General features: G+C 41.3%; 1 protein-coding gene across 6 annotated transcripts in view; it reads right to left on the bottom strand.

The window, feature by feature from the left end:
* Positions 1–14863, bottom strand: part of MFN1 (mitofusin 1) — a 29371-nt gene that overhangs the window by 8498 nt on the left and 6010 nt on the right. For 5 of the 6 annotated variants that reach the window (XM_068406348.1, XM_068406352.1, XM_068406353.1 and 2 more), the window contains exons 6-11: positions 10851–10959; positions 7535–7642; positions 6722–6875; positions 6532–6599; positions 1713–1834; positions 90–216 (exon numbers count right to left, since the gene is read on the bottom strand). In XM_068406348.1, the coding sequence (XP_068262449.1) occupies positions 90–216; positions 1713–1834; positions 6532–6599; positions 6722–6875; positions 7535–7642; positions 10851–10959 (688 nt within the window). The remainder of the gene's footprint in view (positions 1–89; positions 217–1712; positions 1835–6531; positions 6600–6721; positions 6876–7534; positions 7643–10850; positions 10960–14863) is intronic. The other variant, XM_068406351.1, reaches the window with a different exon arrangement.

Here is a 14863-nt window from a genome sequence, read left to right as displayed (position 1 = left end):
CTTCGTAACGTGGGCGGGCACCTAAAGGAGCTGCCTTACAGAAGAGGCAACACTTGAATCTGGGAGATTCTCACACTGCCGTTACTTACTTTATTTTCTACTTCCTCAGTAACATGTTTGATTTTTTCCTTAGTATCTTCTGTCAAAATGTTCAGCTGATTTTGAACAAAGTCCAATCTGTCCTTCTTATCTTCTCGCTCTTCCATTGAATGGACTCTAACATAGCAGAAAGGAAATCACCATCACCAGCAGGTATTCTCCCAGGAATGAAACAAGCCCCATGATCAGGCACGGACCACCGAGCTGATGGTTTACTGAGCAGCCAAAAAGAAACCAAATGATACTGCCTGAACAAAGCAGAGGCACTGCTTCAGAGTAACTACAATATAGATATTAAATTTACAGGCGCATTTAAAGGCTGCACTGATTGAACGTAACTCAAATTACTGGGTTTTGGTATATTTACAAAAACAGCATTTGGAATTGGGAGTTCTTACCACTGTACACAATGACAACTAAAAAAGGTGCAGGGAATCAGGGGCCCTTAATACTTAGTCTATCCTGATTTTAAAATATAAAAAAAAAGGATAAATCTGCTCAAACTGTCCTGCTGCTGCTCACCAGCACCACTCAACTATTTCTTAACAGTGACACGGGTCTGATGACCCTCCAAAGCAAAGGGGAGGCAGCAGAAACTAACCTTGTCACAAACAACTCTCTTCCGAAGTCCTCGACCTACCATTTACACAAAAATTGCCTAAAATCTATAGCAGTTGTATCTTGGAAGGGCCAGCAGAAACATCAAACAGCAATTCAGACTAAGAAGGGTCATCACACAGGTTCTGGCAGGTTGACTGACAGGAAGCAGAATACCAGAGTATTTTTAAACATTTCACAAGATACGACAATGTGAGACAAGTTAGTATGTAAACACGCAGTTTGTACAAGCTGATACATTCAGGAAGATCAGCGTGTTTGACAGGCACAGTGGAGTCTGTTTAGAAACATAAAGACACACTATTAACAGGCACAGAAAGGAGATGGATGGAAAGGATAAACAGGACAGCAAGTTTGCCGTGTACAAGAGAGAGGAGGTAGCAACAACAGTGAGGAAAACATGCATACATATGCAAACCTCAAAGAATATATAAACTATCAGACAGAGCAGACGAGCTGCTATCATTAGAACTAAAAGGATTACATGAGCAAAGAGAGAAAAAGACATTTAAGGATACAATGTGGAAAGGGCCAGAGGCCAAGCCTCTGTCAGCTTGCTCCTAACCACTTGCAAATTAAAGTGTCTACATCCTCCCATTTATTGTCTCAGTGTTACTGCTAACAAAAAACTTAGGTAAAGCAAGCCCAAACATCACTTCTGAAATGCTGGATACAGCTAGAAAAACGTAAAGCTTCAAATATTTTTGAAAAAAAAGGATTTGAAAACGCACAGACTCCTTTTGTAACTGTAAGTCAGTAACGAAGAATAACAAAGTAAACCAAGATCTCTATACAGAAGTCGCAGACCAAGGACGGGACTGAGTGGTGCAAGTGAACAGCAGTGAGACTGACACACCATAGAAATCCTCTATTTCTTACCAAGCACAAAAAGTGAATTTTCAAGTCCATAATGGCCCAGGAAAATCACCAGCACAGAAACGGCTCCTCAGAGGATCTGGATAAACCAAAACCAATGAGCTCTCCAGCCAACCTACCTTTTCTCTGCTGCTGCTACGTTTATGGCGTCCATAATGTTTTTCACAGTATCTATTATCTGTTTAGCTCTGATAGTGTGCTGTTCAAACTTGGTTTTCACGGCTGACTGCGAGATACACTCCTGCGAGGGGCCCAAGCCACAACACATTACTGCAATTCCATGCCAACACATTCAGGAATTTCACTGTCAGAAAGCACATGCTGCTAATTTTACCATGAACTTAAGCCACTGGGAAATAAAAAGGGAGAAAATATATAGAAATGAAAAGACAACAGAACTGAAATCTCAAATAAGTCTATAGCAGCAAATCTGTACCTTCATGTTCATCCACAGTAATGTGCATAGGTTTGTATTCTTTTAAAATAAATTAATAGTGTAAAGAAAAAAAGAAAACTCAGAAGAATACATAAGATAAATCTAGCTCTTCAGAAAATTTTCCAAACTATCTCTTTGGCACTATAAATGTCTAACATGAACGCTAGCAAGATTGCCTGGCTTGAGTTTTTCTTCTTGTAATACATATTCTTAGTTTCAAGAAGCAGTTCTGTCAATAAAATTTGCCATGCTCATGTCAATACTGACCATCCACGAACAAAATATACAATTAGGAACAAAAAACAAGGATTCTCTCACAGGATTAAAAAAAAGTTATTAAGTAGTCCTTAAAATATCCGCTTATTTGCAGATTATTGAAGTGTTAAATGAATGAGTACAGAATGCTCTAAAGATACAATTTCTAATCAATCTTCAATCTTGAATATTGTACAGTGACCCAGAAATTACAGGACAGTGACTGACAAGACATACAAATGTTCAATTTGGGCAAAGGCAAATAAATTGTGATAAACTATAAATTAAGACTTCGACTTTTTTCAAGCAACTGCACACCCTGAGTTATGCAGCCAATGAAATGCTGCACTAAGTCACCACAAAGTAGTAACATCATCTGTGTTTGAGGGGAAGAAGGCAAGCAGCGAGCTTTTTTATTCCAGATATATGCATTTTTAAGTTGCTCCCAATCTATGGATGCACCTTCCATAGCACAAACAGGTTTAGGTTACTTTTAAAAGACTTGCCTATGACCTTAGCATATGCTGTAATAACAAATTTCAGCTATCTAAAAATTATAGATCAAAACAAAATACACAGAACGGGTAAAATATATTCCCTGTTCCTCGATGAAGCAGATCTAGAAATCAGCAATGAAAAGCCAGAGTTTCATAAATATCAGCACATTGTAAGAGCTAGACTAGACACAGAGGAAAGAGTCTTCCCAGCATTAGTGTGTGGTAGATAAAAGGATGACAGTCACTCACAACACAATCAGAAAATCCAAGTTAGACCACTAGGAAAAACACAAAGGTTAGTTAAACGACTGGGAAAGATAAGAGGGGGACAGCACCAGTTTTGCTGTTAGTCTGTAAATAAGTATTTATTGAAACACAGAGAAAAGGAATGTTTGAACAGCGTAACCAAAACCAGTTACCTTCCAGCCCACTTCCAGTACAGCAAGACAGTCTTTAAGCGCACAGCTTATTACATTCCCATGCAGTTAGGGAAGGACTCTGCAGCAGTGTACTAACTCAGGCTGTGTTATTCACTCCAATTTACAGCCAGAATTACTATTCCGCCCTGCCTCCCTCTTCCACTCCTCCCCACGCTATTTCTGTTACCAGTTTTTTAAAGAAACTTGGGAAATGTTACAACCTGAGGCATACTGGGTTTGGGTTTATGTGGAACATCCACCAAGGACTACTGCACACAGTGCACTGTGCACGCACTTCGCTGTTTCGATAAGGCATTTCTATCTATCTCACTGTAAAATTTCAGAAGAAAGATACACAGACTACTTTCTGTTATTCTACAACACAGTAATTCAGAATTGATCCACTAATCCAACCTTTTCCTTTAAGACTGCGTATCTTTTTTTCTTTGTTGTAATACAGCTGACATACATAGTAACATCACTTTTTAAAGCTGCTGCATGAATCTCTCAAAATCTTAATTCCACCACTGCCTACAAGTGTTTCTAGTAATGCCTGGTCCAGTTTTTCTTTTAGTAACTTTAACCACCCTGTGCTTTGCAGAACAGCATGTTGTATCTATTTTTGGAATGTCTTTTGCCCTCACACAAAAGTTCATATACATGTAGTTACAAACCTTCCAAAAATGGCCCAAATTTTCCCCATATCACAACAAACTAGCACTTATGGGTTATTTCCAGATTTTTTTTTTAATGATTCTAGCTATACTGAGCTCCTATCAGTCCTGGAATGAACAGGCTTTCCCATCAGGGAACTGATAGTAAAATCAGGAATGTGAAGTACTGGAGAAGTAACAGTTCTTCCTCTCAGCCCTTGTGGAAAAGAGGAAGAAGCTGTCCAGTTTTAGTGAAGACAAAAGCACCAGTGGCAACATGGAATGTGTGGACAGGTTTGTAAATGAGGTGATGAGATAGCTTAGAGATGGGAACTGGATGAAAGAGCACATGAGATGTTTGGAAAGCCTGAGCAGGGCACTTGAATAGGGACAAGGAGCCAAAGGGTGGGCGGACAGACTGAGGCAGGGAAGGGGTCAGTGTTGGACGAGGACAGACAGAAGCATCTGTGCTCTTGTCCCTTCCCTTTCACAGACTGGAGTGTAATCCAAGGGTCTTGGGACTTGCAGCTTCTCTGTCAGGAAACAGAGTAAATGCAAAGTGCTTTAGCCAGAAGTGCTCAGGCTGTACTCACGGCTAAACAGCGTCTGAATTTGGTCTAGCGGCGCATAAAGCATGGCATCAAGTACAATTTCCTTCTTAGACTGCACACAGAAAATTCTACCTGATGTACAATATTCTTCATTAATATATGAGCTGGTATAGGCTAGTAGTAGTAAACACAACTGACACCAGCATACTGTTGTGATCAGTTACTTTTATCAGCTCAAGTGACAGTAACTTGAGTATGAGGTCTGAAGATTTCAGACCTGGTGAACCATTTAAGTATCATCCTTGCTTTTAAAAGCAAATAAAATGCCATTAACTTAGGAAATTGCCCACAAAACCTGAATGTGAAGCTGCAACATCAGACGCTCAAAATTTTAATTGTTTTGGCAATCTTAATTCAGCACATGTTGTCATGTTCTGATGTGATCACAATCCTACTCAAAGCTCTTCATTATAATTTCAGGATGAAATATGGCTGAGCAGGAAAAAACATTACAGAACCCACTCTCAGTACTGGAGTCCAAAGGTGTGCAGCAAATGAAACAGATAATGTGAAAGAAGAAAAAAGTTGCTGTCACAGAATTGTTTTTTGTCCCTGCCTCTGCCAAAGAAACTTGTCACGGTTGTGACCCGGTGACAGATGCTTCTCATCTTGGTGGCCAGCTTGAGACTGTGACACCTGATTTACAGATGTGCTTATAGCATCACACCATTTAATAAGTCATATGTCCATCTTAATCTTGAAATATCCTACATGTTGAGTGCTTAACTGTAATTATAAGAGATCTTGTCAAAAAAGCTCTGGGTACAGCACATGGCAAAATATGTTAAAGAACAACAACTGATACAGAAGCTTAATTTCCACTTTTTTCCTACTGGTTGAAACTTTCCTGCTGCAATTCTAAGGACAAAAATTACAAACAAAAATGCACGTGTGGCTACAACTAGTGACACAAGCAAGAAATGCCATGCCTCATGGACTCAGGCGCTGCCAGTATTCTGAACCAATCATTTCAACAACTCAGTCATCTATCATAAGATTGTAGATAAGGATTAAATTTAAACTTTAGTCTGACATTTTCTTGCTTTTGCAAGACTGAATCAAGCTGTTATTTTAACACCTTTTGATACACACGCAGCATTACATAACTCGGTTTTGCTAAGGTCAAATGGGCTTGTTGTAATGAGAGAAGAAATACTTTTCACAGAGGCAGTATGATTTTTTTTTAAATATACCAAACAAGGCATGACTGGTTGAAGGATGTAAAAGCAGTCTTCAGCATGTGCTGTATACAAACTACAGTCACACCCTTCAGGCTCATGTTGCATGAGATATGCTGATACATGCCACACAAAACCATCGAGGCATACCCAAGATGCCTCCTTAAGATATCCAAGAATGGCTTTAAATAACTAGAGTTATCAAATTCAGCAAGATAAATGGATCCTATCACAAAGAAATCACTTGACAGTCTACTTAGTGCTATTTCTGAAGAAACTGTAAACACCAGCAATGAATACAGGTAAACTGACTGTGAAGGATGGATTCTGTACAGCAAACAAGGATGCAAAAATAGTGCTAGTGTTCAGAGTATCAGAGCTAAGAGGTAGATAATGGTGATAATTTCAAAACTCTGGCTTTAAAAATGCAAGTAAATATTAAGACTTACATTGGTGAAACAGAGTTTCTTACTATTTGTGTCCTGAATTACAATGATTAATTACAAAGCTACAACTTCAGAGCAAAATCAGGCTTGCTATACAGCAAATATTTCACCAGCTCATGGTTATAAGTGATACACTACTTTCTAAGAGCATCATCTCTTTTTATATAGACTATGTTGATACTGAGATCTGAAAACCCGAGCTAAGAGACCAGTTTTGGTCCCGTCCCTCACTGAACAATACTTATTTCTAACAACTACCTGCTATTCAAGGTGAGAACAGATGAACAGAGCCCACAGATAAAGCAAAGCTGTCACATGGTTTGAATACCTTACACTCCTCCACTTGTTAACAAGGGTTATGTTCAGTAGAATTAAGCTAAGCATAAGCAAAAGCTACCTTTGTGTAAAAAAAACAGGCAGTCTAACAAGCCCATCATAAATACCTCAAATATCTGCTCAAAATGTTGAAATTCCTGGAATCTTGTTTGAAATCCTTCAGCAAGCGCTCCACCTGTGAAACATAATGGGCCATAAGGGAGAGAATACCTCACAGCAGTGACTGTATCTTAAATACTTTTATCAGGGTTTACAACATTTTTCTGTATTTGAGGAAAAGCAAGAGTTCCTACACACCACCTTCTGCCATTCCTTGGGCCTCCTGTCTCCTGGCACTCAGAACTTCTTTCGCTGAAACAAAAAAGATGCGATTCCTTGCTTCTACAGGATCAATAACTTTGAGCTCATCAACTAGGAAAGTCAGACAGCGCTGCATGTGCTGCCTACGCACCTGAGGGAAAGGTAAAAAGCTCATGAGAAAAATGCAAAAACTGAGCAGTCATCAAATCAGAACATCAGAGTCAGAAACAGATGCTGGACAACCCCTTCGACAGCAGATGCCTTCTAATCCTACTGATGCAGCAGCTGCTTTTAACCATTTAAACAGTCCTGGAAGCAACAATGTTTTTTCTATAACTGTATTTATGTAAGCTAGTTGCTGTTGGAAAGCTCTGAAGAGCACACAGAACTGTTACCATCTAACACTGTACTTTGCCAGCTACTCTATGCATCCACACATGTATAATCTGTACCCTCAGGCTGCATTACCATTACAGAAATAAAAGGTAATACCAAGATTTAAAAACAGCTTAACTGTGGAGGAAGGTGGTTCTAAACAAGCTTCCCTTTGTATTACCTGCCTGATATATTGTAGTTTGAATTGCAGGTTCCTTTTCGCTCTGAACAAGGAATAAGTTATTTCCATTTTCTGACCAAATAACTCATCCTTTTGTAACTAAGACAAAGCTGGTGTTTTCATATTAATAACCGTATTACCTCGGCAATGTAGCATGCTTTTATGCATGTGGAGGCTTTTTCTTTTTTTTATATATATATACACATATATATTTTAAAAAAATCAACCCAAATAAGAGCCATCAAGTCACTTACATCTTCCATATACTCTGGTTCTGATGCAGAGGCATCCCATCTGTTATTCAAGATGAAGATGTTCGGCTTGGAAAGTCGTTCGTTCACTTTATGGAAAAACTGTTTTTCCTAAGAATTAAAGCACAAACAGAAAACTCCCCAGACATCCAAACCAGGGTCACGCATTCTTCTGTAACAGATTCTGAAGTTAATCCAGCTTTAAAAAGTTTATTAAAAAGAATTCATTAGCATTAAAAACCACAGCTATCCAACACAAAAAAAAAGGCTTACGATAGTTCAAAAGTCACCAAATGTCTTAAAACCGATGCCAATGCTAAAGGTCAAAGATACTGCAAGCTTCTCTAAAAATAGGTACAAATACAAATTAAGAAAACTTCCAAAACAAATGGTTCAGAAAACACTGGAAAAGAAAGTCTATTTCCCCATAAATCCATCATATTCACTGTTTTTTTTCTTCTTCTTTCACTCTTACAATCACAAAACTTCACCTCCTTTGACACTTCTAACTCTCTATTGAATTTGTTTGCAATTGTGACACTCAAAATATTGTGTGGGATGAGAGGAAGGGAAAAAGAACACACAAAACATGACTGTATCTGCTCATTTTGTTTTTTAGATAAGATGCCTGGCTAAAACTGTGAAGTTTTCCTTAGTTGAACTACCAAGATGCTCCTGTTCACCCTGCCAAATCTGCTTGCTTTATCCAGAAAAACACTCTCACTATATTCTTCAACTAGGCAACATCAGCTTCAGCTACAGACAAGTTATGTTTCCTATACAAGGATGTATGGCTTGAGCCACGTGAAAAGTCATTGCTGAATGTTTTGATTTTAAAAACAAGACACACATGTACCTGAAAATGTGTTTAGGTCCCTTGCCCGTACCTACCACCCATCATTGCTATTTTCATAGTCACAATGGGTAAGTCGTGATGGAGTGAATCCCCACTCAGCATAGCTCAAAGAGAAGAGATCTTCGTGCTGCCATAATCTGCAGCAGGACACCACCACATATTCTGGACACAACACTGGAGATACATTAGCCTCCATCAGCCAGGGAGTAAGCGTGTGTGAATGAGATTACTGTTGTAGAAATAAGAACTTTGTCTGAAGAGAATTGATGAGGGAATATTAGAAAAATCACAGTTATGCAAAAAAATCTGTGGTTGTGTAGCAGCTGCCAAATATTCTCAAACCTGTTATGGTAAGAGGTAAAAAACGATGCCTAAGGAGGATGAGAACATAGTTACCATGTGCTTTACCTAAAGGATAAACTTGTGTAGATGAAGAAAGAAATTATCATTTGCCACAATGCAAAGCAAAATACAAATGCTTTAGAGCAGTTACATAATTGTTAAACCAACTTCATTTGTCTACCAGACTGAAAGAACTAAAAAGGAGAAAGAGAACTGTTTATTGAGTCAAAGGCTCAATCACAACAAAGATCTACTTCCTTTCCCTCCAATATACACCCTGGACACTGGTTATTTCCAGATTCTAATAATTACAAGGTGCTCAGTGTTAAGTGAGGATTTACAGGCATGGCAACCGAAAAAAACTCAGCAAGACTCTAATGCTTCAAACAAACTGCAAGACTAACCTATTTCTATTTAGCAGCTTTCAGCTGTGCCTGACAAGGAACAAAGATTGGCCAAAAATCACATTAAAAAGCAGAGTAGCGCTTCTGTGACTGGGTGTTAAGGATCAGACAAATACAAAAATAACAGAATCTTCCACGTATCTGTTACAGATACAGCCTATACATCTTTGTGCATATTTACTATCTCAGTCAGATTGGTTTTAATGGTTGACGACTTCTGAGCAAATGAGAGAACCAAATCAAATTTGGCCTTTTCTCTGTTACTTCATTAAACCACACTGAAATCTGTCATGCAGGTCCCTATTGTTTCCATGTTTCTGTGTAGTAATAAGGTGCTCACTAAAACCCTATCTTTTTTTCTTCTTCCTTTTTTTTTTAATTAAAAAACCCAAACCAACTATGGTATGCACATAATGCAAACAATTTCTAGACTCCCTCAATATTAAAAGCCAAAGAGTGTCCTTCAGGTGAGATAATGGGGGAGATAAAGCCATAGCTGTGCCAAATCCTCTCTTTGCCTTGCATGTTGTTAGAATCTTCTTTCTTTGCCTTTTAAATCACATCTTTCTTGTACTTGAGTCTTTGTGGATTCGTCTCAGAAGACAGAATCAAATGTTTTAAAACTCATTTTATGTTCTCAGATTTCTACCAAACTATTCTAATTTGCTAGAATGCAAGGAAATACTGTCTTTGTACATTCAGCTCTTTATTGTATTAAAAATTGCCTCAATAATTAAAGAAAGTTCAGACACTGCATGTCAGAACTATGCTCGGAACAATCAGAGCATTTTATTTGTCTACCGTAGGCTTAATAAAAGTCTTCAAGAGATTTCTCAGGAGCATTATACTACATTCTGGCAGTCCCACTTCCAATAACCTAGAAACCTTACATTGATACTGTCTGCATTCACAAAACTTAGTTTAGTCAAAACTGGAGATCACTACAAAATGAAAGTAAATCTCTGGTCTTGTATTTTGAGTATCACAACAGCTCCTTTAGCCACCTTGTATGCTCTCCTTCTATGAGCCATACAATATTTAGGCCGCAAGGTATACATAAGTCTTCTCTCTCTTGAAACAAGGCTTTATAGAATAAAGTTGTTAAAACATCTTCACCTCTCCATGTTGCACAGAACCATGCAACATGAATGCTTATTGCTAGCATCTTCAGAAGGAGAAACACAGTCCAGTGAGGGCAACCTGTAGCACTTGTCCTCAACACAAGGTGTATCAAGGGAATTCACTCTCTTCTGAGACAAGAAAACATGGGGAACCAGACAGAAATTCAACTTCCTTCACCGACTTTGTGTATTGTACTGAAGTCCTGGATATGAAATACTCCATAATTTATTTCTTTGATAATACAAGTGTTGTCAGCTGACAAATACTAACAAACTGTAAAGCGAGTCAAGCACTACATCATCCATTTATCAGAAAAGAAACTGAGATAGAAAAGACAAGTGTGATGCTCAAGTAAGAGTAAACAAAGCTGTTAAGAAACCTGGTTCTCCTTTCCCTAGTGAGGGATATACATTGTGTCCTGGTTTGTGTCAACCGTGACACATTGCTTCCTGCCTGCCACCCCCAAATCCTATTCACAAGATCTAAATGCGGCGATTCATGGGAGCTTCAGTAAAGGTCTGAGAGAAGCCATTTCAGTTATGGAACTGCTGAGTATTTAAATAAAGAAGTAACGTAAAATCATTGCACATCATACCGTGTTCATGAGAGTTGATTCAGAATTGGCAACCAAGACAAACACGTCAGCATCTAAGCAGAATTTGTCAATCCAGCTGTCCAGTTCTGTCGTGACATCTGTGCCAGGGCTGTTGAGAATAAAAACCCACAAACTCATATTTATCCAGCAAAGGAGTATTTGATTTTTAGAAACTGATAAAAATAGAGTGGGATTGCCTAAGGGCCTTATAAGAAGACACAAAGCTTTGTATCTTTAGACTGATGCCTGCCTCAAGCTTAAGGAAACATAGCAAAAGCCAGTTACCATTTAGCAGTTATCAGTCACTCACTGGACCATTTACTCATTCCAAAATGCAGTTTCTAATGAATAAATCACAGAATCACAGAATGTTAGGGATTGGAAGGGACCTCAAAAGATCATCTAGTCCAATCCCCCTGCCGGAGCAGGATTACCTAGACCATATCACACAGGAACGCGTCCAGGCGGGTTTTGAATGTCTCCAGAGAAGGAGACTCCACAACCTCTCTGGGCAGCCTGTTCCAGTGTTCAGTCACCCTCACCATAAAGAAGTTTTTCCTCATATTTAAGTGGAACCTCCTGTGTTCCAGCTTGCACCCATTGCCCCTTGTCCTGTCAAGGGATGTCACTGAGAAGAGCCTGGCTCCATCCTCATGACACTTGCCCTTTACATATTTATAAACATTAATGAGGTCACCCCTCAGTCTCCTCTTCTCTAAGCTAAAGAGACCCAGCTCCCTCAGCCTCTCCTCATAAGGGAGATGTTCCACTCCCTTAATCATCTTCGTGGCTCTGCGCTGGACTCTCTCTAGCAGTTCCCTGTCCTTCTTGAACTGAGGGGCCCAGAACTGGACACAATACTCCAGATGCGGCCTCACCAGGGCAGAGTAGAGGGGGAGGAGAACCTCTCTCGACCTGCTGACCACACCCCTTCTAATACACCCCAGGATGCCATTGGCCTTCTTGGCCACAAGGGCACACTGCTGACTCATGGTCATCCTGCTGTCCACTAGGACCCCCAGGTCCCTTTCCCCTATGCTGCTCTCCAACAGGTCTGCCCCCAACTTGTACTGGTACATGGGGTTGTTCTTGCCCAGTTGCAGGACTCTACACTTGCCCTTGTTATATTTCATTAAATTTCTCCCCGCCCAACTCTCCAGCCTGTCCAGGTCTCTCTGAATGGCTGCGCAGCCTTCTGGTGTGTCAGCCACTCCTCCCAGTTTTGTGTCATCAGCGAACTTGCTGACAGTGCACTCTAATCCCTCATCCAAGTCATTAATGAATATATTGAATAGAACTGGTCCCAGAACCGACCCTTGAGGGACTCCGCTAGACACAGGCCTCCAACTGGACTCTGTCCCATTGATCACCACTCTCTGGCTTCTTTCCTTCAGCCAGTTCACAATCCACCTCACTACCCGATCATCCAGACCACACTTCCTCAGTTTAGCTGCGAGGATGCTGTGGGAGACCGTGTCAAACGCTTTACTGAAATCGAGATAGACCACATCCACAGCTTTACCATCATCTATCCACCGGGTTACATCCTCATAAAAGGCTATCAAGTTGGTTAAGCATGACTTCCCCTTGGTGAAGCCATGCTGACTACCCCTAATGATCCCCCTATCCTTGATGTGCCTAGAGACAGCACCAAGAACAAGTTGCTCCATCACCTTTCCGGGGATGGAGGTGAGGCTGACCGGTCTATAGTTACCCGGGTCCTCCTTCTTGCCCTTTTTGAAGACTGGAGTGACATTCGCTTTCCTCCAGTCCTCAGGCACCTCTCCCGTTGCCCACGACTTAGCAAAGATGATGGAGAGTGGCCTAGCAATGACTTCCGCCAGCTCCCTCAGCACCCGCGGGTGCATCCCATCAGGGCCCATGGATTTATGGACGTCCAGATTGCTTAATTGGTCCCTGACCCAGCCCTCATCAACCAAGACAGATTCCTCCTCTATCCTGACTTCTTCTGAGGCCTCAGGGGTCCGGGGCTCCTCAGGACAGCCTCCAACAGTATAGACAGAGGCAAAGAAGGCATTCAGTAACTCCGCCTTCTTTTTATCCTCTGTCTCCAGGACCCCCACCTCATTCATCAGTGGGCCTACATTGCCTCTAGTGTTGGCTTTACCTGCAATGTATTTGAAGAAGCCCTTTCTGTTGTCCTTGACCTCTCTTGCAAGGTTTAATTCCAAGGAGGCCTTAGCTTTCCTAGTTGCCTCCCTACATCCTCTGACAACAGATTTATATTCCTCCCAAGTGGCCAGCCCCTCCTTCCATGATCTGTACACCCTCTTCTTCCACTTGAGTTTGCCCAGCAGTTCCCTGTTTAACCATGCAGGTCTCCTGGTACCCTTCCTTGACTTCCTACCTGCTGGGATGCTCTGATCTTGAGCTCAGAAGAAGCAGTCCTTGAACGCTAACCAACTATCTTGGGCCCCCTTACCTTCTAGTACCCTGTCCCATGGGATTTCCCCTAGCAATTGCTTGAAAAGGCCGAAGTTGGCCCTCCTGAAGTCCAGGGTTGCGATTCTGCTAGCTATTCTGTTCCTGCCACATGAGATCCTGAACTCTACCATCTCATGGTCACTACAACCAAGGCTGCCCTCAACCTTCACCTCTTCAACCAGACCCTCCTTGTTAGTGAGGATAAGATCCAGCAGCACTCCTCTCCTAGTTGGCTCATCCACCATTTGCATCAGAAAGTTATCATCAATGCACTGGAGGAACCTCCTGGACTGGGGATGGCTGGCTGAGTAGGCCTCCCAGCAAATATCAGGGTAGTTGAAATCCCCCACAACAACCAGGCCCTTTAATTGCGAGACTGCTCTCAGCTGCCTGTAGAAGGCCTCATCACCCTCCTCATCCTGATCCGGTGGCCTGTAATAGACACCCACAACAGTATCACCCCTGCCAGCCTGCCCCTTAATTCGCACCCACAAACTCTCAACTCGCTCCTGATCCGCCCCTGGACAGAACTCAATACATTCTAGCTGCTCACTCACACAAAGAGCAACTCCACCACCTCTCCTTAGCGGCCTGTCTTTCCTGAACAAGACATAGCCATCCATGACCACATTCCAGTCATGCGAGGCGTCCCACCAAGTCTCTGTGATTGCCACTAGATCACAGCCCCCCGACCGAACACAGATTTCTAACTCCTCCTGTTTATTCCCCATGCTGCGCGCATTGGTGTACAGGCATTTCAGGGAGCGAGCTGAGCACACCGATTTCACCCCAGGGGGATGGGAGGCCTCCTGGTCTACCTCAACACTAGAGCGTTGCCCCAGTGGTGCAAGCCCAGCTACTACCCCATCCCCCTTCGAATTTAGTTTAAAGCTCTCCGAATGAGCCCTGCTAATTCCTGTCCCAGAACCCTTTTGCCCCTACGACATAAACCTTTCCCATGTATTACCGTCACGCCTGGTGTCTTATAAAACCAGCCATTATCAAAGAACCCAAAGCCATTATCAAAGACAATACACAGAGCATAATAGCCAAGAAAAGTGACAGGCAGTCTATCAGAAATCCAGGCAGTCTCACAGAATGGTCTCCCTCCCCATATTCCAAGTTTTAGATTTTAATCAAAAAGGACAATTGTTCATAAAATATTTTTTCCATTAATCAAGGCCTTCTTTAAAGTGATATGCTATACAAGCTGTGCATAGATTTAATAAATTAAAATGAAGCTAAAACTATACTGCTGTCAGTTTTTCAAAAATAAGTGGAATACGAGCACTAGGTCATGTTTGCAGCACGTCAATTATTGCTGGTTCTCATTTGCTCTATTTAATGGTAAAAAGATTATTTTCTCCTTACAAGTATCTGTTCTCTCACATTCCAGGCTGTTTTCCCTTTACATTTCACCTTTAGCAACCGAGACTGTGCAGATGAAATCATGTCTTATATCGTATCTATGCAAGGATCCCCTCTGGGCTTCCAGCACACTTGTGCTACGCACACGTCCCCAAGGAGACGGCACAACTGCATAAGCTTAGAAGTCCAGCAGTGCATCA

This window comes from Nyctibius grandis, chromosome 8 (assembly GCF_013368605.1).
Source record: "Nyctibius grandis isolate bNycGra1 chromosome 8, bNycGra1.pri, whole genome shotgun sequence".
In the NCBI taxonomy this organism is placed as follows: Eukaryota; Metazoa; Chordata; class Aves; order Nyctibiiformes; family Nyctibiidae; genus Nyctibius; species Nyctibius grandis.
This window is presented reverse-complemented; position numbering and strand designations above follow the sequence as displayed.